At 48.1% G+C, this 20,067-nt stretch overlaps 1 protein-coding gene across 1 annotated transcript in view; it reads left to right on the top strand.

Moving 5' to 3' along the window:
- Window positions 1-20,067, top strand: part of LOC310818642 (histone-lysine N-methyltransferase 2C-like) — a 68,929-nt gene that overhangs the window by 29,698 nt on the left and 19,164 nt on the right. The window contains exons 21-38 of the mRNA XM_083689638.1: window positions 104-285; window positions 521-685; window positions 1,004-1,113; window positions 2,104-2,163; window positions 7,265-7,579; window positions 7,915-8,034; window positions 8,179-8,306; window positions 9,640-9,868; window positions 12,180-12,284; window positions 12,702-12,806; window positions 13,216-13,248; window positions 13,567-13,683; window positions 14,794-14,941; window positions 15,082-15,296; window positions 15,443-15,516; window positions 15,695-15,868; window positions 17,093-19,324; window positions 19,603-19,973. Coding sequence (XP_083545764.1) covers window positions 104-285; window positions 521-685; window positions 1,004-1,113; window positions 2,104-2,163; window positions 7,265-7,579; window positions 7,915-8,034; window positions 8,179-8,306; window positions 9,640-9,868; window positions 12,180-12,284; window positions 12,702-12,806; window positions 13,216-13,248; window positions 13,567-13,683; window positions 14,794-14,941; window positions 15,082-15,296; window positions 15,443-15,516; window positions 15,695-15,868; window positions 17,093-19,324; window positions 19,603-19,973 — 4,883 coding nt within the window. The remainder of the gene's footprint in view (window positions 1-103; window positions 286-520; window positions 686-1,003; window positions 1,114-2,103; window positions 2,164-7,264; window positions 7,580-7,914; window positions 8,035-8,178; window positions 8,307-9,639; window positions 9,869-12,179; window positions 12,285-12,701; window positions 12,807-13,215; window positions 13,249-13,566; window positions 13,684-14,793; window positions 14,942-15,081; window positions 15,297-15,442; window positions 15,517-15,694; window positions 15,869-17,092; window positions 19,325-19,602; window positions 19,974-20,067) is intronic.

Below are 20,067 nucleotides of genomic sequence, written 5' to 3'. Positions count from 1 at the left end.
AGTGGAAAAGAGTCCGAATCTGAGGTTATAGCAGGATTGGCACTGGTGCGTGTGTGTGTGTGTGTTGTACGTGGCATAACGGTCCCTCTGCCCCCCGTCCTAGATGACCAGAGTCGTACTGAGTAAAGGCTGGCGCTGCCTGGAGTGTACGGTGTGTGAGGCGTGCGGTGAAGCCAGCGACCCGGGGCGCCTGCTGCTGTGTGACGACTGTGACATCAGCTACCACACCTACTGCCTGGACCCGCCCCTCCACAACGTGCCCAAGGGCAGCTGGAAGTGCAAATGGTGCGTCCCCCCCCCCCCCCGTCATTCAACAAGCACCGCCAAATCACGTTTCCAATGACCCTGTTCGAAGTTGTGAACTTTGTGTTATTTATGGTGTTTTATTATATTGACTAACATCAGCATGTGAACTTGAAGTGATATATCCAAAGTTTTTCTGTAAGAATTCCCCGAATCACTCTCACTCTCTCTCATTCTCTCTCTCTCTCTCTTTCTCACTCACTCTCCTCCTTCCCAGGTGTGTGTCGTGTACTCGGTGTGGCGCCACGGGACCTGGCCTGCGGTGTGAGTGGCAGAACAACTACAGCCAGTGCGCTCCGTGTGCCAGCCTGGCAGCGTGCCCGGTGTGTGTGTGCAGCTACCGCGACGATGAGCTCATCTTGCAATGTCGTCAGTGTGACAGGTGGGGATGATGATGATGATGATGATTTTGTGTGCGTGTCTATATATGTGTATGCTGACATGCCCCTGTTGGTGTGCTAAAATAAGAGGGATAAAAAGTGTCATTTCTGAATGGTGAAACCAACATATACAAAAATACCCTTAAATACAAGCTGACAATCTATACTATACTCGTAGTAATTGTTTGATTTCAAATCCAAACTTTTGGATTACAGAGACAAAAGAAGAAAACCTGCTTTACTGTCCCATTACTTACGCAGGACACTGTGTGTTGTCGTCCATTGTATTTATGGATGTATGTTTGTGTTTCCTTTCATAGATGGATCCATGCGTGTTGTCAAGGTCTGAACACAGATGAGGAGGTGGAGAATGCGGCAGATGACGGTTTTGACTGCAGTATGTGTAGAACACAAGGCCTGCCCTCACTAGGTAAGACACACTGTTTGGAGCTTATTTCTATATTCTGTAATGCACTATATACTCTGGTTTACTGTAGTGTATATAGTCTGGTTTACTGTAGTGTATATAGTCTGGTTTACTACAGTATATACTCTGGTTTACTGTAGTGTATATAGTCTGGTTTACTGTAGTGTGTATATAGTCTGGTTTACTACAGTATATACTCTGGTTTACTCTATACTCCCTCTCCCCCATCCTCAGTCTCAGCCAGGACAATGCTTTTAGAACAGCAAGTGGTTAGAATCACAGATAAGGCCCCGACCACACCTGAACTATGCTATCTGTTCAATACGGATTGAGTCAATGGTTTCTCTATGGGAGACGTCTGTTGATGGACAACGGAGTTGATCAGTGTCTGTCCGTTTTATGCGTTTTTAATGGACAAACTTTCCACAGTTCGTTCCTCCTTTTAGCCAATTAGAAATTAGGTTTTGTGTTGAGTTGCTAGGTTTTTTATTGTTCAAAGGTGGTTTCAAAAGTCATGCCTGAATTCCACTCATCAAATCGGATAGTGACTTCATACGTATGTATTTGTATCCGTTTTCTGATATTTTGGTCAGGGCCTAAGTCTGTTCATTCTCTCATCGGATCAGTACTGAGACTAGGGACAGGTCTTACAGAGGAGGGAGGGTATGACGCAAAGAAAGGCACAAGGTTAATTTGAATGACATTTTCTTGTCGATTGAAGCTGTAGTGTTGGTCTTTAATGAACTGAAGTGTTGCTCCTGTGAGTCATATTGAGTGGAAGTGTTGCTCCTGTGAGTCATATTGAGTGGAAGTGTGGCTCCTGTGAGTCATATTGAGTGGAAGTGTTGCTCCTGGGTGTCATATTGAGTGGAAGTGTTGCTCCTGTGAGTCATATTGAGTGGAAGTGTTGCTCCTGTGAGTCATAGTGAGTGGAAGTGTTGCTCCTGGGTGTCATATTGAGTTAGGATGTCGGTTGATATTTTACTATTCCAGGCCACACAGCAGCAGTGAGAACCGATGTGGTCCAGATGGGGACTAAGATGAAGGAACCAGGTAGGCTGGCATTTCACATGCTGTAGAACTCCTATGACGTGTGTAACATATAACATACACACACAGTGCCCTGAGTAAGTCATGGGACAGTGAAGCATTTTTTATTCTATACTCCAAAAGCATGGATTTAAAATTGCTGTGAGGTTAAAGAATAGATTCTCAGCTTTTATTTGATGGGATTTGTGTACATATTGGTTTCACCATTCAAACACTTTTTATACATAGTCCCCCTATTTCGTGGCACCAAAAGTAAGTCAAAGTCAAAGTGGCTTTATTGTCAATTCTTCACATGTCAAGACATACAAAGGAATCGAGAGGACGTTTCTCACTCTCCCACGGTGAGACAGATAAAGTGCCCAGGCACAACAGATAACACATACTAAAAGCAAAACATTCAATAAAAATAATTTAAACAGTGCAAAAAGAGCAGTCAGTAAAGACAGTAAGTAGCAGCCAAATACTGTGTATTCTGTATAAAAAAAAATAATAGTGCAATAGTGCATTGTAGCAATAGAATAGTGGATTGTCCAGAGTCCGTAGTGTTTTTTGGGGGGGGGGGGGGCTGAAGGGTTGGGAGGGGGGGTGGTGGTTTCAGCTTCTTGACAGCTTGGAGGATGTGGCTGGGGGAAGTGAGGGGAGAGAATTTAGCTTCCTGACAGCTTGGGGTATGAAGCTTTTCGTGAGTCTGGTGGTGTGGGCACGGAGGCTCCTATACCTTCTTCCAGAAGGCAGGAGGCTGAACAGACTGTGTGCGGGGTGGCTTGCGTCGCTCACAATCGAGGTAGCTTTGCGGGTGAGGCGGGTGGAGTAAGTCTCTTGCAGGGAAGGGAGTGGGGCACCAATGATCTTAGCAGCTGTGTTCACAATGCGTTGCAGTGCTTTCCTACTGTGTTCGGTGCAGCTACCGCCCCACACAGTGATGCAGCTGGACAGGATGCTTTCAATGGTGCCTCGGTAGAATGTTGTCAGGATAGGTGTGGGAGCTTTCACTCGCTTCAGCTTGCGGAGGAAGTAGAGGCGCCGCTGGGCTGTCTTCGCCAGTGATGCGGTGTTGGTGGTCCAGGAGAGGTCCTCACTGATGTGCACCCCCAGGAATTTGGTGCTGCTCACTCTCTCCACAGCAGCACCATCGATGGTCAGTGGTGGGTGTTCGGTGTGCCCTCTCCGGAAGTCGACCACAATCTCCTTCGTTTTGCTGACATTCAGCAGGAGGTTGTTGTCTCTGCACCACGTGGTCAGAAGGTTGACCTCCTTTCTATAGTGGGTCTCGTCGTTCTTGGAGATGAGACCCACCAGAATTGTGTCGTCCGCAAACTTCACCATGTGATTGGTGCTGTGGGTTGATGTGCAGTCGTGAGTCAGCAGGGTGAAGAGCAGGGGACTGAGCACACAGCCTTGGGGGGCCCCTGTGCTGAGTGTGATGCTGCTCGAGGTGTTGTTGCTGACTCGTACTGCTTGTGGTCTCTCGCTGAGGAAGTCCAGCAGCCAGTTGCAGAGGGAGGTGTTGAGCCCCAGCTGGTCCAGTTTACAGATCAGTTGTTGCGGGATTATGGTGTTAAATGCTGAGCTAAAGTCTATGAAAAGCATTCTCACATATGAGTCTGCTTTTTCCAGGTGGGTGAGGGCTGGGTGGAGAGCAGAGCAGATTGCGTCCTCTGTGGAACGTTTTGCTCGGTATGCAAACTGAAAGGGGTCCAGGGTGGGGGGGAGGATGGACTTAATGTGAGACATGACTAGCCGTTCAAAGCACTTCATGATGATGGGGGTCAGTGCTACAGGGCGATAGTCATTGAAGCAGGATGGAGCGGATTTCTTTGGCACAGGTATGATGATGGAGGTCTTGAAATGTGATGGGACAGCAGCTTGACGCAAAGAAGTGTTAAAGATGTCCGTGAAGACATCCTTAAGCTCCTCTGCGCAGTCCCTCAGCACACGGCCTGGGATGTTGTCTGGGCCTGTTGCTTTGCGGGGGTTGATGGTAGAGAGTGTCCTCTTCACACTGGCAGCAGACAGGCACAGGACCTGATCGTGGGGGGGGGGGGTGGGGTTTTCTGTGGGCTTGTAGTGTTTGTTGCTTCAAACCGTGCAAAGAAGCTGTTGAGGTTGTTGAGCAGAGAGATGTTGTTGTCGCAGGTCTGTGGCGCGGGCTTGTAGTCCGTTATGGTCTGAATGCCCTGCCACAGGCTCCGCGTGTCTCTGCTGTCCTTGAAGTGGCAGGTAATGGGACAGATTCATAAAATGTCCAAATTAAGCACTCATGTTTAGAATTTGGTCGACAATCCTTTGCATGCAATATCTTCCTGAAGTCAGCAACTTGACCTGACCAGAGACTTGGTATCTTCTCTGGTGATGCTCTGCCAGGCCTGTACTGCAGCCATCTTCAGTTGTTGTTTGTTTTGAGGTCTTTTTGCCTAAAATCATATTAGGAAATGAAATGCATGTTCAATTGGATTTAAATCTGAAGATTGACTTGGCCAGTCAAGAACTTCATACTTTTTGGCACAGAAAAACTCCCTAGTTGCTACGACAGGATATGTTGGGTCATTGTCTTACTGTATGACGATGCACCATCCAATGAATTTGGAGGCATTTGCTTGTACTTGAGCAGACAAGATGTTTCTGTACGTTTCAGAATACATTCTGCTGCTGCTGTCAGCAGTTACGTCAACAATCAAGACAAGTTAGCCACTTTGGCCTACCAGCCCATTTGCCATTGCTGAGCTCATCAGCATTTTAATGATGTTCCAAACTGTTGACTTTGGCAAGCCTAAGGTTTTGACTATGTTTCTGATAGTTTTCTTTCAGCCTAATAATGGCTTCCTTGACTTTCATTGACATCTATTTGGTCCTCATGTTGACAGGCACCAATAGCAGACTCCGAAGGCAAGCGCAAAGCTTAGAATCAATACTAGACATTAACAGCTCTCTTATTCCTGCACAAATGATGTGAGGGAACACACCAGACTTACCAATAATGCCTGTCAAGCCAATTGTCCCATTTACTTTTGGTGCCCTGAAATTGGGGAATATGTATAAAAAGTATTGTCATTTGTAAATGGTGAAACCAATGGGTCCACAAATACCATAAAATAAAAGCTGAGAGTCTGAACTTTAAGCTCATAGTAATTATTTGATTTCAAATCCAGACGTTTGTGTATGGAGCTCGAAGAAGAGAAAATGCTTCACTGTCCCATTACTTAGACAGGGCACTGTAAAATATGACGTACAGTATAACAACCTACCAGTGAATATAGTCAATGTACAGTTATGCGGTGCTTGGTACAGTCCCATAAAATATTGTCAATGTTAAACGTGCATGTAAACCATGTTAAAACTAGCTACTATGATATAAATTGTGTAAGGACACATATAGTCCATGTATATTTGGACACAATTGTTGTTATTTTAGCTGTTTGTCAAAACATATTCCAGTTACAGTTATATAATGAATATGGGGTTAAAGTGCAGACTCTCAGCTTTAATTTGAGGGTATTCACATCCAAATTGGAGGAATTACAGCTCTTTAATATGTAGCCCCCTCTTTTTCAAGGGGCCAAAAGTATTTGGATAATTGACTCAAAAGCTGTTTCATGGACAAGTGTGGGCTATTCCTTTGTTATTTCTTTATCAATTAAGCAGGTAAAAGGTCTGAGTTGATTCCAAGTGTGGCATTTGTATTTGAAAGCTGTTGCTGTGAATGCACAACATGCGGTCAAAGGAACTCTCAATGCAAGTGAAACAGGCAATCCTTAGGCTGCAAAAACAAAAAAATCCATCCGAGAGATAGCGGCAACATTAGGAGTGGCCAAATCAACAGTTTGGTACATTCGAAGAAAAAAAAGAACGCACTGGTGAGCTTGGCAACACAAAAAGGCCTGAACGTCCACGGAAGACAACAGTGGTGGATGATGGGAGGATCCTTCACATGGTAATAAAGAAAAACCCCTTCACAACATCCAGCCAAGTGAAGAACACTCTCCAGGAGGTCGGCATATCATTATCCAAGTCTACCATAAAGAGAAGACTTCACGAGAGCAAATACAGAGGGTTCACCACAAGGTGCAAACCATTCATAAGCCTCAAGAATAGAAAGGCCAGATTAGACTTTGCCTAAAAACATCTAAAAAAAGCCAGCCCTGTTCTGGAACAGCATTCTTTGGACAGATGATTAAGATCAACCTGTACCAGAATGATGGTAAGAAAAAAGTATGGAGAAGACTTGGAACTGCTCATGATCCGAAGCATACCACATCATCTATAAAACACGGTGGAGGCAGTGTGAGGCATGGCATGGGCATGCATGGCTTCCAATGGCACTGGGTCACTATTGTGTTTATTGATGATAAGACAGAAGCAGCTGGATGAATTCTGAGGTGTTTAGGGATATACTGTCTGCTCAGATTCAGCCAAATTCAGCAAAGTTGATTGGATGGCGCTTCACAGTACAGATGGACAATGACCCAAAACATACTGCAAAATCAACCCAGGAATTTTTTAAGGCAAAGAAGTGGAATATTCTGCAATGGCTGAGCCAATCACCTGATCTCAACCCGATCGAGCATGCATTTCACTTGCTGAAGACAAAATTAAAGGCAGAAAGACCCACAAACAAACAACAACTGAAGACAGTTGCAGTAAAGGCCTGGCAAAGCATCACAAAGGAGGAAACCCAGCATTTGGTGATTGCCTGGAGTCTGGAACCCATGGACATCATTGCCTGCAAAGGATTCTCAACAAAGTATTAAAAATGAACACATTATTTATGATTGTTAATTTGTCCAATTACATTTGAGCCCCTGAAAATGGGGGACTCTGTATAAAAATGGTTGCAATTCCTAAACATTTCATACAATATATTTGTTCAACCCCTTGAATTAAAGCTGAAAGTCTGTACTTCAGTTTAATCTCGATTGTTTCATTTCAAATCCATTGTGGTCGCGTACAGAGCCAAAATTATGAAAATTGTGTCACTGTCCAAATATTTCCAGACCTAACTGTATTTATGAACAACAAAATGCGGTTGAAGGTTTGGTAGATATATTAGAACTTCCTTCCTGCTGTATGTCACAGTAGATGTTTGAGCAGTCCTCTCCCCCTGCAGAGTTCCAGAGGACCTACACTCAGGACGGTGTGTGTCTGACCGAGTCAGGGCTGTGCCAGCTCCAGAGCTTGGCAGTGCCCACGTCTCCACGTAGGAGATCCAAACCAAAACTAAAGCTAAAGATAATCAACCAGAACAGTGTGTCAGTGCTGCAGACCCCAACAGACCTCCTCCCAGACCCTCAGTCTGAGATGTCCCGGGAGGGGGACCTGGAAGCAGACATGATGGACTCGAGCCCTGAACGCGAGCCTGCGGATGTCACCAAGGGGACTGATGTCGCCAGTGGCAAGAGGAAGAGGAAACCATACCGTCCTGGTAAGAGAATTTGTTAGTGCAGATGGGGGGGGGGGGAAGAAGAGAGAGAAACAGCCATAGAGAAGAAAAGGAAGTGGGTACCAACCTTATCTGGGAGGACAGCTCCAGTGGAGGGTGAAATGACATGACTCTACACTCTCCAGCGTTGTAAAGCCCCTCTGACTGACCAAGAGGTTCCCAGAATCAGAATGCTGGTGCTGAGAGAAATCTCTTCAATAAGCCTAGAAATGGCCTTTAAGACGGGCAAATGGAAGTCATATCTTAGCTTCCACTGACTAACATTGTGTCTGATCACTCTCCCTCCTCCTCACCTCTCCTCTGTCCTGCCTCCCCAGGTATCGGGGGATTTATGGTCCGTCAGAGAGGCCGGACAGGACAAGGAAATGCCAAAATATCCCTCTGCAGAAATGATTCTTCAGGGTCATTAGCAGAGAACCTACTTGGCAAAGAGGAAGGTAGGCACTCAATGCCTTTGGTCTGCCATCCTGCTGGATAAACGCTCCCTGGTCAAGCTGTATTCTCACAACCCCTAAACACCAGTCATGAATGTCGCTTGTGTGATATTTGAGGTCATGTGACCCTGTGTTGGTCTGTCGTAGGTTGTAAGGAGACGGAGAGCAGACCTATGGAAGAGGCGCCAGCATTGCCTGAACGTCTGGAAAAGGTCAAGAAGAGATACAGGAAGAAAAAGACTCAGCTGGAGGAAGCCTTCCCTTCATACCTACAGGTCAGTCTCAGTGTCCATCATAACTACAGTCTCAGTTTAATAGAAGGATGCTTTAGGCTCCGTCAGTTATTCGTCTACAATGTTGATATTGATTCCAATCTTCCAATCTTCAGTTTGTCTGAGGAAAGTTGTTGAAAAGGTTCCAGGTTTACTGTGAACCAAAATTAAACGGGACGTTTACCCGAAATCCATTTGCATGTGTATTTCTGGTCATGCATACCGTCTTGAACTATCATCATTTCGCATACAGCTGCATCATAGCTATCGAAACGCGAGGTCTGTGTTTACTTCCTAAAAAAGCCTCATATCGCATTAAAATACGTCAGACCAGAGTGTTTGCACTCCGACCCTGCTCTACTATGCCAGTGATTCCCAGAGAGCAGCTAGCTCTAACGCTGCTCAACAGAAGGACCTCGCGTGGGAGGTAGAGGGGTATCTTGGGAGGGGTAGGAATTTAATCAAATGGGCAATTTGCAATATCAGGACTGATGAGGGCATTCAAAGCGAGATATCTTGACTCAGAATGTGTGCATGTGTCTAATATTGAATAATGAAAAACAACAAATCTACAAGGTAAAATTCCTGTGTGTGTGTGTGTGTGTGTGTGTGTGTGTGTGTGTGTGTGTGTGTGTGTGTGTGTGTGTGTGTGTGTGTGTGTGTGTGTGTGTGTGTGTGTGTGTGTAAGAGCTTATGCCCTTTGGTGCCACGGCAGGTCTTTAAAGACCCAACATGCTTAGCAACCATGGGGGCAGCCATGCGTTAAACACAGCAGCTGTCACTTTGGGCTTTCTTGTTCCGCTACACTTCAAGTTAACTTCAATGTCCTCACCAGAGGAGCGACTCATTAATTATTGAAGTCCCAGGCAGCAGCGCATTAGGCTTTTAATGTTTCACCCCAGCAGGATGCAGTCCCGGCCTCAGCTCTGCAGCCGCCAGACATGCTGGAAGTGCTAGAGACTTATTACAGTAAAGGTTGCAGAATTATGTTGGAAAACATGTTTTGTTTCATCCTTCCAATTAAAAATCCCAATACAACATATCACTTTTGTATTTTGGGAGAAATGTATATTTTTTCATCATTTGCCTGAAGTCATGTCGGAAAAGTGTTAGAAAATATGACGTCAAGATAGGGTTGGCCTGTATAATGGTCATACAGTAACCCGTGTGATCCAAAAATGCCCACGGTGTGCTTTTATGCTCCATTATGTGACTCATTCGCTGCCCTGGTCGCCAAAATTCAGAACATTCTAGACAGCCCTGGGCATAGAGGGTTTAACCCTGTGTTATTGGTGTGCTTACATTTACCCTGTGTGTCTGTGTGTTGTCTCTATAGGAAGCCTTCTTTGGCAAGCAGCTGCTGGATCAGAGCAAGCAAAGGCGGCCGGTGGGGCTGGGGGCGGGGCTTGAGACTGCAGGGTTTTGTGGTGACCGCCAGGTGACGCAGACACTCCCCACACCCCCCAGCGCCAACCTCTTAGACCCCTCGTCTGACCCGCTGCTCAGCGCCACCACAGCCACACCCATCTCTACAGACGCTCCCGTCTGTAAAACTAGAGGACTGAGTACGTTCACACCTCGCTCCACCTCCCATTCATGTCTTAATTAAGATAACTATCTGCCCCTCTCTGTCTCTATCATTTATACACACTAACCCTTTATCTTTCCATCACACACACACACACACACACACACACACACACACACACACACACACACACACAGTAGAACATTACTTCATTAATCCCCGAGGGGAAATTCATTTACAGCAGCAGGTATGACAGCATGTAAAAATAAACAACAATTCATATTCAAATATTATTCAAAAATGAAGACAATCCATGCTGTGAGTTACCCTCAACAACTGTATTTACTGCACCTACCTTTAATAGAATGCTTTATATTATTTAACAAAATGAGCCAGATCTTGCTGTTGTCACCTGTTTTCTGTGTTTGTAAGCGTTGTCCAATAGCGCTCCATAAAAGAAAGCTTCATGCAGCAGAGTTTACGCTTTCAGTTGATCTGATACTGACGGATGCAGGCGAAGGGAGCATGACAGCAGAGGCACAACAAAAACATTTAATAGAACAGGTGGAGCTGCTTTGCCTCTCTGGCTAGAGTGGAGGGAGAGAGAGGGAGCCACAGAGCCACGCAAGGCTACATCTAAAAGAAATTAAACACACCTCTATCGCAAATGCAAGCCTGGCCCGGCCCGGCCCGCATCAATTGTCCGAAAATCAGGCTCGGTCTGAGCCTGTTGGGTCCGGCCGGATCCGGGTTGAAAATGAAAACTGTCGTAGTCGGCTGTTGTTAAATTGCAGGCTTTGTATTAGTGAATGAGATGCACCATATGATGGTATGACTGAACAAGGGGATGGCAGTGTAGCATCCTTGACATTAGCATCGAGTAAATCCTGAGTTCTATCATTTCTAGTTGGGCAATTAACATGTTGAATATGGGTTGTTCCCAGTGAATTTGGGAAGAACAGAGGACAGGGCGCAATGATTAAAGCCACCAGATATTGCGGCAAAATCATGTTCATGCCAGGAGCTGGCCCTTGACTGTATGGACTATGTCACCAGCTGCCTTGGCATCGCCAGAGGGGGGGGGGTATGTACACCGCTAGCATAATCAGACTTCAGCCAAGTTTCCGTAAAACGAAAAGAACTGTATCCTAATGATCTCTCTGAGCTCACCCATCTCATCAGGAAGGGATCTTACATTTCCCATAATGACCTTTGTGAGCTCATTCATCTTATTAGGAAGGGATCTTACGTTTCCCATAATGATCGATGGTACAAAGGATTTGCAAGCCCTGGCCTTCAGCCACTGCCTCAATCCGCCTCTCCCACCCCGCCTTCTCTGCTTCATTTCCGGGGAGCAGGTCAAGCTGTGGCCACCGGCCCATCTGAGCAGGTCAGAGATCATACATATAGTGTACAGCGTAATCCCTTGATTATCCAACACTGCATCCGTAAAAACAAGCCAGATCATGAAAAGCGCCGATAAGAACAATATGTTGCTCACGGATAGAAGCACATCCATATTTGCACATTTTAAAGGGCTTACAAGCCAAAAACAAACGAAAAACACATCGGACAGGCCAAAAGGCTTTTACATGCTTCTGTGTTGACTGGCACTATTGACTTAGTGCCATCCCTTGAACAAACCGAAGCACATCACAGAGGGAGAGCAACTGAACTAAAACATTCCATGTCTTTTTCCAACAATGTTCTGTCCTCCAAGATTCTAGATTCTTATTTAACTCCATTCCACCTCCTCCTGAGTTTTTCCACCTCCTCCTTAGTTCTTTTCACTGTAAGCTTCAATCAGGTTTATTTACACCGTGGTTTGACTGAAAGCTTGGATCCACGGATCAGATTGGAATTCACTGTTATATATACAGTACCAGTCAAAAGTTTGGACACAAACTTGCCAAGAGTGTGCAAAGCTGTCATCAAAGCAAAAGGTGGCTGGCTACTTTGAAGAATCTAAAATATAAAACATATTCTGGTTTGTTTAACACTTTTTTGTTTACTACATAGTTCAAATGTGTTCCTTCGTAGTTTTGATGTCTTCAATATTAATCTACAATGTAGAAAATAATAAAAATAAAGAAAAGCCATTGAATGAGAAGGTGTGTCCAAACATTTGACTGGTATTGTACTTTCCTTCAGTGGAGGCTGGTGAAGGTAGAAATCAGAGGACAGGCTCATTGTAATGAATGGAATGAGGAATGGTATCAAACGCACACCGTTATTCCATTCCATACAAATGAGCCTGTCCTCCGATGTCTACGTCCACCAGCCTCCCTTGATTTACATCTGTAGCCATGAGCAGTTGAGAGATGTGTCTTTGTCCTCTACATCTCCAGCCAGCTCTGAGGATCCTTTAATGGACCTTTCGGAAGTCCTGCGTACGGACGCTGATCTCCTGGGAATGCTGTCGGACGAGCTGGGGAAGCCAGGAAACGATCCAGGTAGAACCACAGTTCTCCACTCCTTCATCTTGCTGCCTTTATTCTTCTCTCCTCTGTCAGGCTGCCTCTTATATCTCTGAGGCTGCCTCTTATATCTCTGAGGCTGCCTCTTATATCTCTGAAGCTGCCTCGCACTTAAAATCTCAAATACACTTCACTGTAGTCAAATCAAAGTGTATTTATCATGTGCACAGGATGCGACTGTAAACGTACAATGAAATGTTTTTAATGAGCTACCTCTCAACAGTATAGTGAAATATGTATAGTGCACTCCCTCCAGCACTAGTAGTACCCTCCTATCCATAATAATACACTAACTGCAAGTGTTTTAAAATTAAAGCGAACGGAATGTGTGTGGGCCCACCCCTCCCTCTCTCCTCCTCTCCTAATGACTTATTTCCCTCTCTCTCTCCACAGCTGGTCAGGACATTGGCCCCACCCCCATTGTGCCCGTCCTTGATGTCAAGGAGGAGCCTCTTGACGGCATCCTGAATCCAGAATTGGACAAGATGGTGGCCGATGGTGAGACTATACAGACGTGTTAGTGTAGCTACAGATGTATGTGGGATTTATCCAACTCCTACGACTGTTGTTGTCATGTCTTACAGATCTGGAGTCTGAACGTATGATTATCTCAGGTCTATTTGGACTATCTATTTGGTCTATCTTATGACCAAAGAAACGACTGGTCATAACTGTTAGTGAAAAAGTAGAGGACACACAGTCTCTGCTAACAAATAATCATTTATTGTGCAAGATTTTGCTCACAGACCTTTGGTTTTAGTTGAGATTGTGCACAATTCTTAGGCCTTTCATTACGGTAAAATCCTTCAGTATATTGTTGACTGAAGGTTGAATATTTTTTATTACTGAACCTCCATTAACGTTTATAAAATGACAGCCATGTAATTCTCACGTGTATGTTTTTCAGGTGCCATTCTCAGTAAGCTCTACAAGATTCCAGGTTTGTGTCTTTATGACGTACCTTATCAGCGCTCACACACAGGATCAGTAACTCAGAGAGATTCTTATAGAGTGAAAGCATTGGAGGCTGGTGGAGGTAGAAAATCGAGGATGGGCTCATTGTAATGCATGGAATCGAATGAGTAATGTTACAGTGAGCCTGTCCTCCGATTTCTACCTCCACCAGCCTCCCCTGAGTGAAAGTGTGATTATCATTGTGTCAGAGATTCTACAGTGAGGTTCAGGTATACACATTGGAACTGGTTGGTGGTAGCTTATGTGTATTAAGACTCTCACTGTGTACCATTGACCCCTACAGAGCTGGAGGGGAAGGACGTGGAGGATCTCTTTACTGCAGTCCTGAGCCCTAGCGCCAGCCAGCCTCTACAACTACCTCACACCCAAACACCCATCCCTGGACCCCTCCCACACCCAGGTAGGTACCAGCGCCATGCCCCTCCCACACCCAGGTAGGTACCAGGTACCAGTTGCCATGCCCCTCCCACACCCAGGTAGGTACCAGGTACCAGCGCCATGCCCCTCCCACACCCAGGTAGGTACCAGGTACCAGCGCCATGCCCCTCCCACACCCAGGTAGGTGCCAGGTACCAGCGCCATGCCCCTCCCACACCCAGGTAGGCGCCAGGTACCAGCGCCATGCCCCTCCCACACCCAGGTAGGCACCAGGTACCAGCGCCATGCCCCTCCCACACCCAGGTAGGTGCCAGGTACCAGCGCCATGCCCCTCCCACACCCAGGTAGGTACCAGGTACCAGTGCCATGCCCCTCCCACACCCAGGTAGGTACCAGGTACCAGCGCCATGCCCCTCCCACACCCAGGTAGGTACCAGCGCCATGCCCCTCCCACACCCAGGTAGGTGCCAGGTGCCAGGTACCAGCGCCATGCCCCTCCCACACCCAGGTAGGTACCAGGTACCAGCGCCATGCCCCTCCCACACCCAGGTAGGTGCCAGGTACCAGCGCCATGCCCCTCCCACACCCAGGTAGGCGCCAGGTACCAGCGCCATGCCCCTCCCACACCCAGGTAGGCACCAGGTACCAGCGCCATGCCCCTCCCACACCCAGGTAGGTGCCAGGTACCAGCGCCATGCCCCTCCCACACCCAGGTAGGTACCAGGTACCAGTGCCATGCCCCTCCCACACCCAGGTAGGTACCAGGTACCAGCGCCATGCCCCTCCCACACCCAGGTAGGTACCAGCGCCATGCCCCTCCCACACCCAGGTAGGTGCCAGGTGCCAGGTACCAGCGCCATGCCCCTCCCACACCCAGGTAGGTACCAGGTACCAGCGCCATGCCCCTCCCACACCCAGGCACCATGGCCCATTGGGAAATTGTCTTGATACACACACACAATCTTATTATCGTATCATATTGGATGTGCATGGTTATGCCTGTGGTTTCCTAACCTCTCTTTCCCTCTGACTCTAACCCTTCATTTACATGTGTGTATGTGTGCATGGTTATTATGTCCCATCATATCATGTGTGTATCTGATTGTGACTGGGCTATGTCTGTACTCTGTAGGAGGCAGAGTGATGTTTCCACGCATGCCAATGATCAACGGCCTGATGGGATCCAACACCCACTTTACTCCCATGATACCCGGTGCAGGCCCCTGTCGCCCTGGCATCTTCTCACCCCTCCACAGAATGCCATTCCCAGAGAACATGAGGTAAGAGTGGATGATGATGATGTTTTGTGTTTATTCTGCTGGCGAGATTCAACTGTTATGTTATGCCTATTAGCTCTCATGGGTGTGAGGCGACTGCTGATGAGATGAACATGTGGAGTTCTCTTTCCTCCTCCCCTCAGGGACAGGAAGTCTAGCCAGATGGGAGGTGATGTGATTGGACCGCAGAGCGCCCCTAGTCCGGCCCCTGTCACGGAGGTGGAGTCAGACAGTATGTCCAACGCTCAGAAGAGCACGTTGAAGTGGGAGAAAGAGGAGACGCTCGGCGATATGGCAACCGTAGCGCCCGTCCTCTACACCAATATCAACTTCCCCACCCTCCGAACTGACTTCCCAGGTACACACACGCACACACACACCCACACCCACACCCTAGGCTCTTCAATAGTGGTAATTAATCAACCACTTACAATCCCACCTTTCTGCACGTTTGCCGAATGAGGAAGACTTCATCTTAGTGGCTAATGTTGTTTTCTGTCTCAGACTGGTCTACCAGAGTGAAACAAATCTCCAAACTGTGGAGGAAAGCTAGTTCTCAGGACAGGGCACCGTATGTGGTAAGTTACTGTTTCTGTCCACTATATTGAGTTCTATATGTAGAAGTCATGTTTACAGTGTGAAACAAAAAAAAGAATCTCAAAGTGCATACAGTTGATTGCAACACACGAAGAAACGTAAGTGTAGAGATGTGTTTTTAAAGTATGAACCAAGTATGAACAGTCCCGTCTCTCCCAGCAAAAGGCGCGTGACAACCGCGCAGCGCTGCGCATCAACAAGGTTCAGATGTCCAACGACTCGCTGAAAAGACATCATCACCAGCCCAGTGATGCCATGGAAACGGATCTGATATTCAGTGACCCGCTGAAGCCCAAGGAGTCTGAACACGAGCAGGAGTGGAAGTTCAGACAGGTGTGTGTCTGTGTGTGTGTGTGTGTGGGTGGGTGTGTGTGTGTGTGTGTGTGTGAGTGTGGGTGTTTGTCTGTGTGTGCATATTAGGCAAGGCCTGGATGGGAGGGTGGTGTGTCTTTTAAACAGGCAGTAGACTGAAGCATGGGCACTGCTGAGGGTTTCGCAACCACCATTCCAAGCATCGGTCTTGTTGCTTGATTTTTGTTTTATTTTCATACATGCGTCTTAATTGAACCTGAGAGTAATATACTGGATTTAATGATTCTTTGGCATTCAGGCTTTATCAAAATAGAACGTCATATATTCTTTAGTGTTTTTATTTCTATTGGTACTGCAGGCATGTGTAGCATGTACAATATCTATATAAGGGGCTTGAGAAACCGTGTGTTAAAGGTTGAGAAACCGTGTGTGTGTGTGTGTGTGTGCATGCATGCGTGTGTGTGTACTGGCATCTCACACCACCATAGTGATCATAGCTCTGCATGTCAAGGGGAGGGAGAGAGAGATTGACTTTAACCTTGGGGCATGAACACCAGTTTGACATTTACATGTGCATGGTTGAGTGAGTCATTGTTAACCAATACATATGGCGTTCTGATCATACAGTCTACTAATTGTGAATTTGCATTGAAAAGGGAGAGTTAAATCAGATGTGGGAACCCGGTAAGAGGCGGCAGGAACAGGTCCCAAAAAGCAAAGCCCTAAAATCAACCAATAAAGATGTCCTATTTGGACATACCACCCAGGCACCTATAGCAGCAGGAGGAGTGTCTCTGGTAAGATCCATGGGCAAGGCACCGTTCTGGCACTCGACTGCTAACAACCTAGAATCAATGATGTAAAGGAACAGAGAATAGCCAGTGTGAATGGAGAAGGTTATTTCTGTTATTTAAGACACCATGTGTTACCACTGAAAGACAGTTGTAGGGAGAATAACTAGTTAGCTGCTATATCTGTCCTGCTATACCTGCTGAAACAGTCACAGCCTCCAACAGCTTTATTCCATCACCATGTTATTACCATGTTATTACCATGTTATTACATTATTACACCTGCATGGCTGAACCTCAGATGCTACACCACTCATACTGAAACAACAGCACTATGTTTTTGTGAGTAAGGGAGAGAGAGCATTCTTAGTACCATATCATCTTAATATTACTAATTCACTGGCTCCAAAAGACTTCCTTAACTTAAGTGTTTCCTCTCTTGTGTCCATGGCAGCAAATGAGACAGAAGAGCAAGCAGCAGGCGAAGATAGATGCCACTCAAAAGCTGGAGCAGGTGAAGAATGAGCAGCAACAGCTCCAGCAGCAACAACAACAACAGACACAACAGCTTTTTATTGGCCAGTCAGATGGAGATCCAACCAATAGGGGTAGTCCCATGACCCCTCAATCCAACAACGGAGGACATGCCTCTCCTCTGCAGCCATGTAAGGCAGCTGATGACGTGTTCCTGAGGCCCCAACTTCCACCTCCATCCTCCGCCTCCAGGACGCCCACCCATGACACCTCCTACCCCCAACAGGGCCAGTCTTCCCAACAGCTTCAGCAGGACCAGTCTTCCCTATCCTCCCCACCCCAGTGTCCCCAGTCCCCTCAGATGTTTTCCCCAGGTACCTCCAGCTCACGATCGTCTTCACCCTGGGACCCATACACCAAGATGGTGGAGACCCCCAGACCCCCCCCTGGGGGATCCACCACACCCAGGCGAAGCTCTCTGTCAGAGGTGCAGGACTCTGGGAGGCCATCCCCAGCCCACGAGGCTTTCGGCTCGCCCACCTCTGCCATTGCTGACCTCTATGCTAATCCCCCAGACACCCCCCGGCCTTCCGAGGTTTTCAGCACCCCCGCGGGCCCCCCCAGGGCTGCGGGCAGGGCTCAGCAGCAGCAGGGGAGGGGAATAATGAGTCCCCCCTCAGGAGGAGAGGCGATAGCCAGGCTTGGGGGCCAGAGAGCAGAGCTCTACCAGAGGATGTCAAACAGCAATATGATCTTGTCTGACCCCTACTCCAGACCCCAGCTTACTCCCATTCCTGGGTCTGGCTCTGGCTCTGTCCCTGTGTTCAGAGCCCCGATGCCCCCCCCTCAGTCCCAGCACGAAGGCTTCTCCCAAGGTCAACAGGCTGACCCTCACCAGCTGGTCACAGGTGAGGGGTTCGCCAATGAGGTCAGGATGATGCGCCCCTCGCAGGAGAGTTCATTCTGCCAGCCTATGCCAATGATGAGACCTCCTCACAGGAATCCTTATGCTCCAGCCCCACCCGCCTCCAGACCAGACTACCCTCTGCAGATGTCTGACCCCTACTACCAACCTCCAGCCTCCCCCAGACTTCCGGACCCCCACACCCACCTCCCAGGCAACCCTAGACCTCCCTCTGATAGCCATGTTCAGCCTCCTGGTCCCGCCAGGCCTCACTCAGACCCCTCCTACCTGCAGACCACATCCAGTCCTCATCTAGAGCAGTTTTCCCAGCAGCATCAGCAGCACCACTCAGTCAATCCATCTCACTCCCTGGATCCATATGCATCCATTCCCGGAACCCCCAGTTCAGCACAGAGTGACAGGTTCCCCAAGTCCCCTGTCAGTCAGAGGAACTTAGACCCCTATGCCCAACCACCAGGTACCCCTCGACCCTCCCCTGACCCCTACGCCCAACCACCTGGTACCCCTCGACCCTCCCCTGACCCCTACGCCCAACCACCTGGTACCCCTCGACCCTCCCTTGACCCCTACGCCCAACCACCTGGTACCCGTCGACCCTCCCCTGACCCCTACGCCCAACCACCTGGTACCCCTCGACCCTCCCCTGACCCCTACGCCCAACCACCTGGTACCCCTCGACCTTCCCTTGACCCCTACGCCCAACCACCTGGTACCCCTCGACCTTCCCTTGACCCCTACGCCCAACCACCTGGTACCCCTCGACCCTCCCTTGACCCCTACGCCCAACCACCTGGTACCCCTCGACCCTCCCTTGACCCCTACGCCCAACCACCAGGTACCCCACAACCCCCCCTTGACCCCTACGCCAAACCTCCAGGAACCCCCAGACCAGCCCTGAGGGACCCATACCTCCAGCCTCTCGACACACCACGACCAGGGACGGGCCCAGACACACCACGACCAGGGGGTGGCCTAGAGGTCTTTACCCCCCCAGGCTCTAGGCTGTCACCAATGGCCCCCCAGTCTGTTGATCTCTTCTCCCACCAGTCTCCAGGCAGGTTTCAGGACACGTTACCACCTGTGCCGGGCTCCCAGACCTCAAAGCATTCTGGGATGACAATGGAAGGCCTCTGCCTGCCACAGTCTAATCAGGCCAATCACACTCCATGTCACGACCCCTTAGAGAATGGTCAGATGCCCCCCTGCCCTCAGACGGCAGAGAGTCATGATGTTAGTCAGTCGACCAGCCACACTCACCTGGGAGACATTGAAGAGAGGCTCAGACAGGTACGTCCAGTTGATACTGTACAATCACGTCTCTACTTATTACCTTGGATTTTTATGGCCTTTCTCAAGGGATGTTCCACCATTTTTAAATGTTTTCTCCTGTTGATGATGATCCTTGATGTTACTGCTCAAACCTATGACCCAGGAGTTATTAGATGTAATTCATTTTGTGCACCAGCCTGGCGATGAAGTTACTTACTAATCTGTTATCTTGCTAATGTGAATAATGGCTATCAAGCTCATGTTAATAATAATGCATATCATGCCTTGTCCTTCAGCGGCAGAGACTACGGCAGCTGATCCGAAGGCAGCAGCAACAGAAGAGTGCCATCCGCCAGGAGAAAGGCCTGCAGGACGCTAGCATAGCCGCTGCCCCAAGAAAGCCTCACCAGTGGTCACAGGAAGACTCCGTCCCCCAGGCCAACATGTTTGGCAGACCCCCACCCCCTTACCCAGGAACCATCAGGGCTGGCCCTCCACATGGCCTTGGGGGGCAAAGGTTCCCTGGGACGTTCTTAGCTGACCAGAGAATGGACTTTCTAGGAGACCAGCGAGGAACGTTTCCCAACAAGGGTCAATTTGGCAGACCCCAGTTTCCCAGGGACATGGAAAGCATGGCCAGTATGGGCATGAGGCCACAAGGCCTGAGGTGAGTTGAGTGAGAGCAGATTTCAATGTACCCTTGTAATCCTCAGGCTTCTGTAAATCTACTCCGTTGTAGCTGTCTAGCTTTTTGGATCTGT

Source organism: Argentina silus (genome assembly GCF_951799395.1).
Source record: "Argentina silus genome assembly, chromosome: 1".
Classification (NCBI taxonomy): domain Eukaryota; kingdom Metazoa; phylum Chordata; class Actinopteri; order Argentiniformes; family Argentinidae; genus Argentina; species Argentina silus.
Note: the sequence above shows the minus strand (reverse complement) of the source record. Positions and strands in the feature narration are given on the sequence as shown.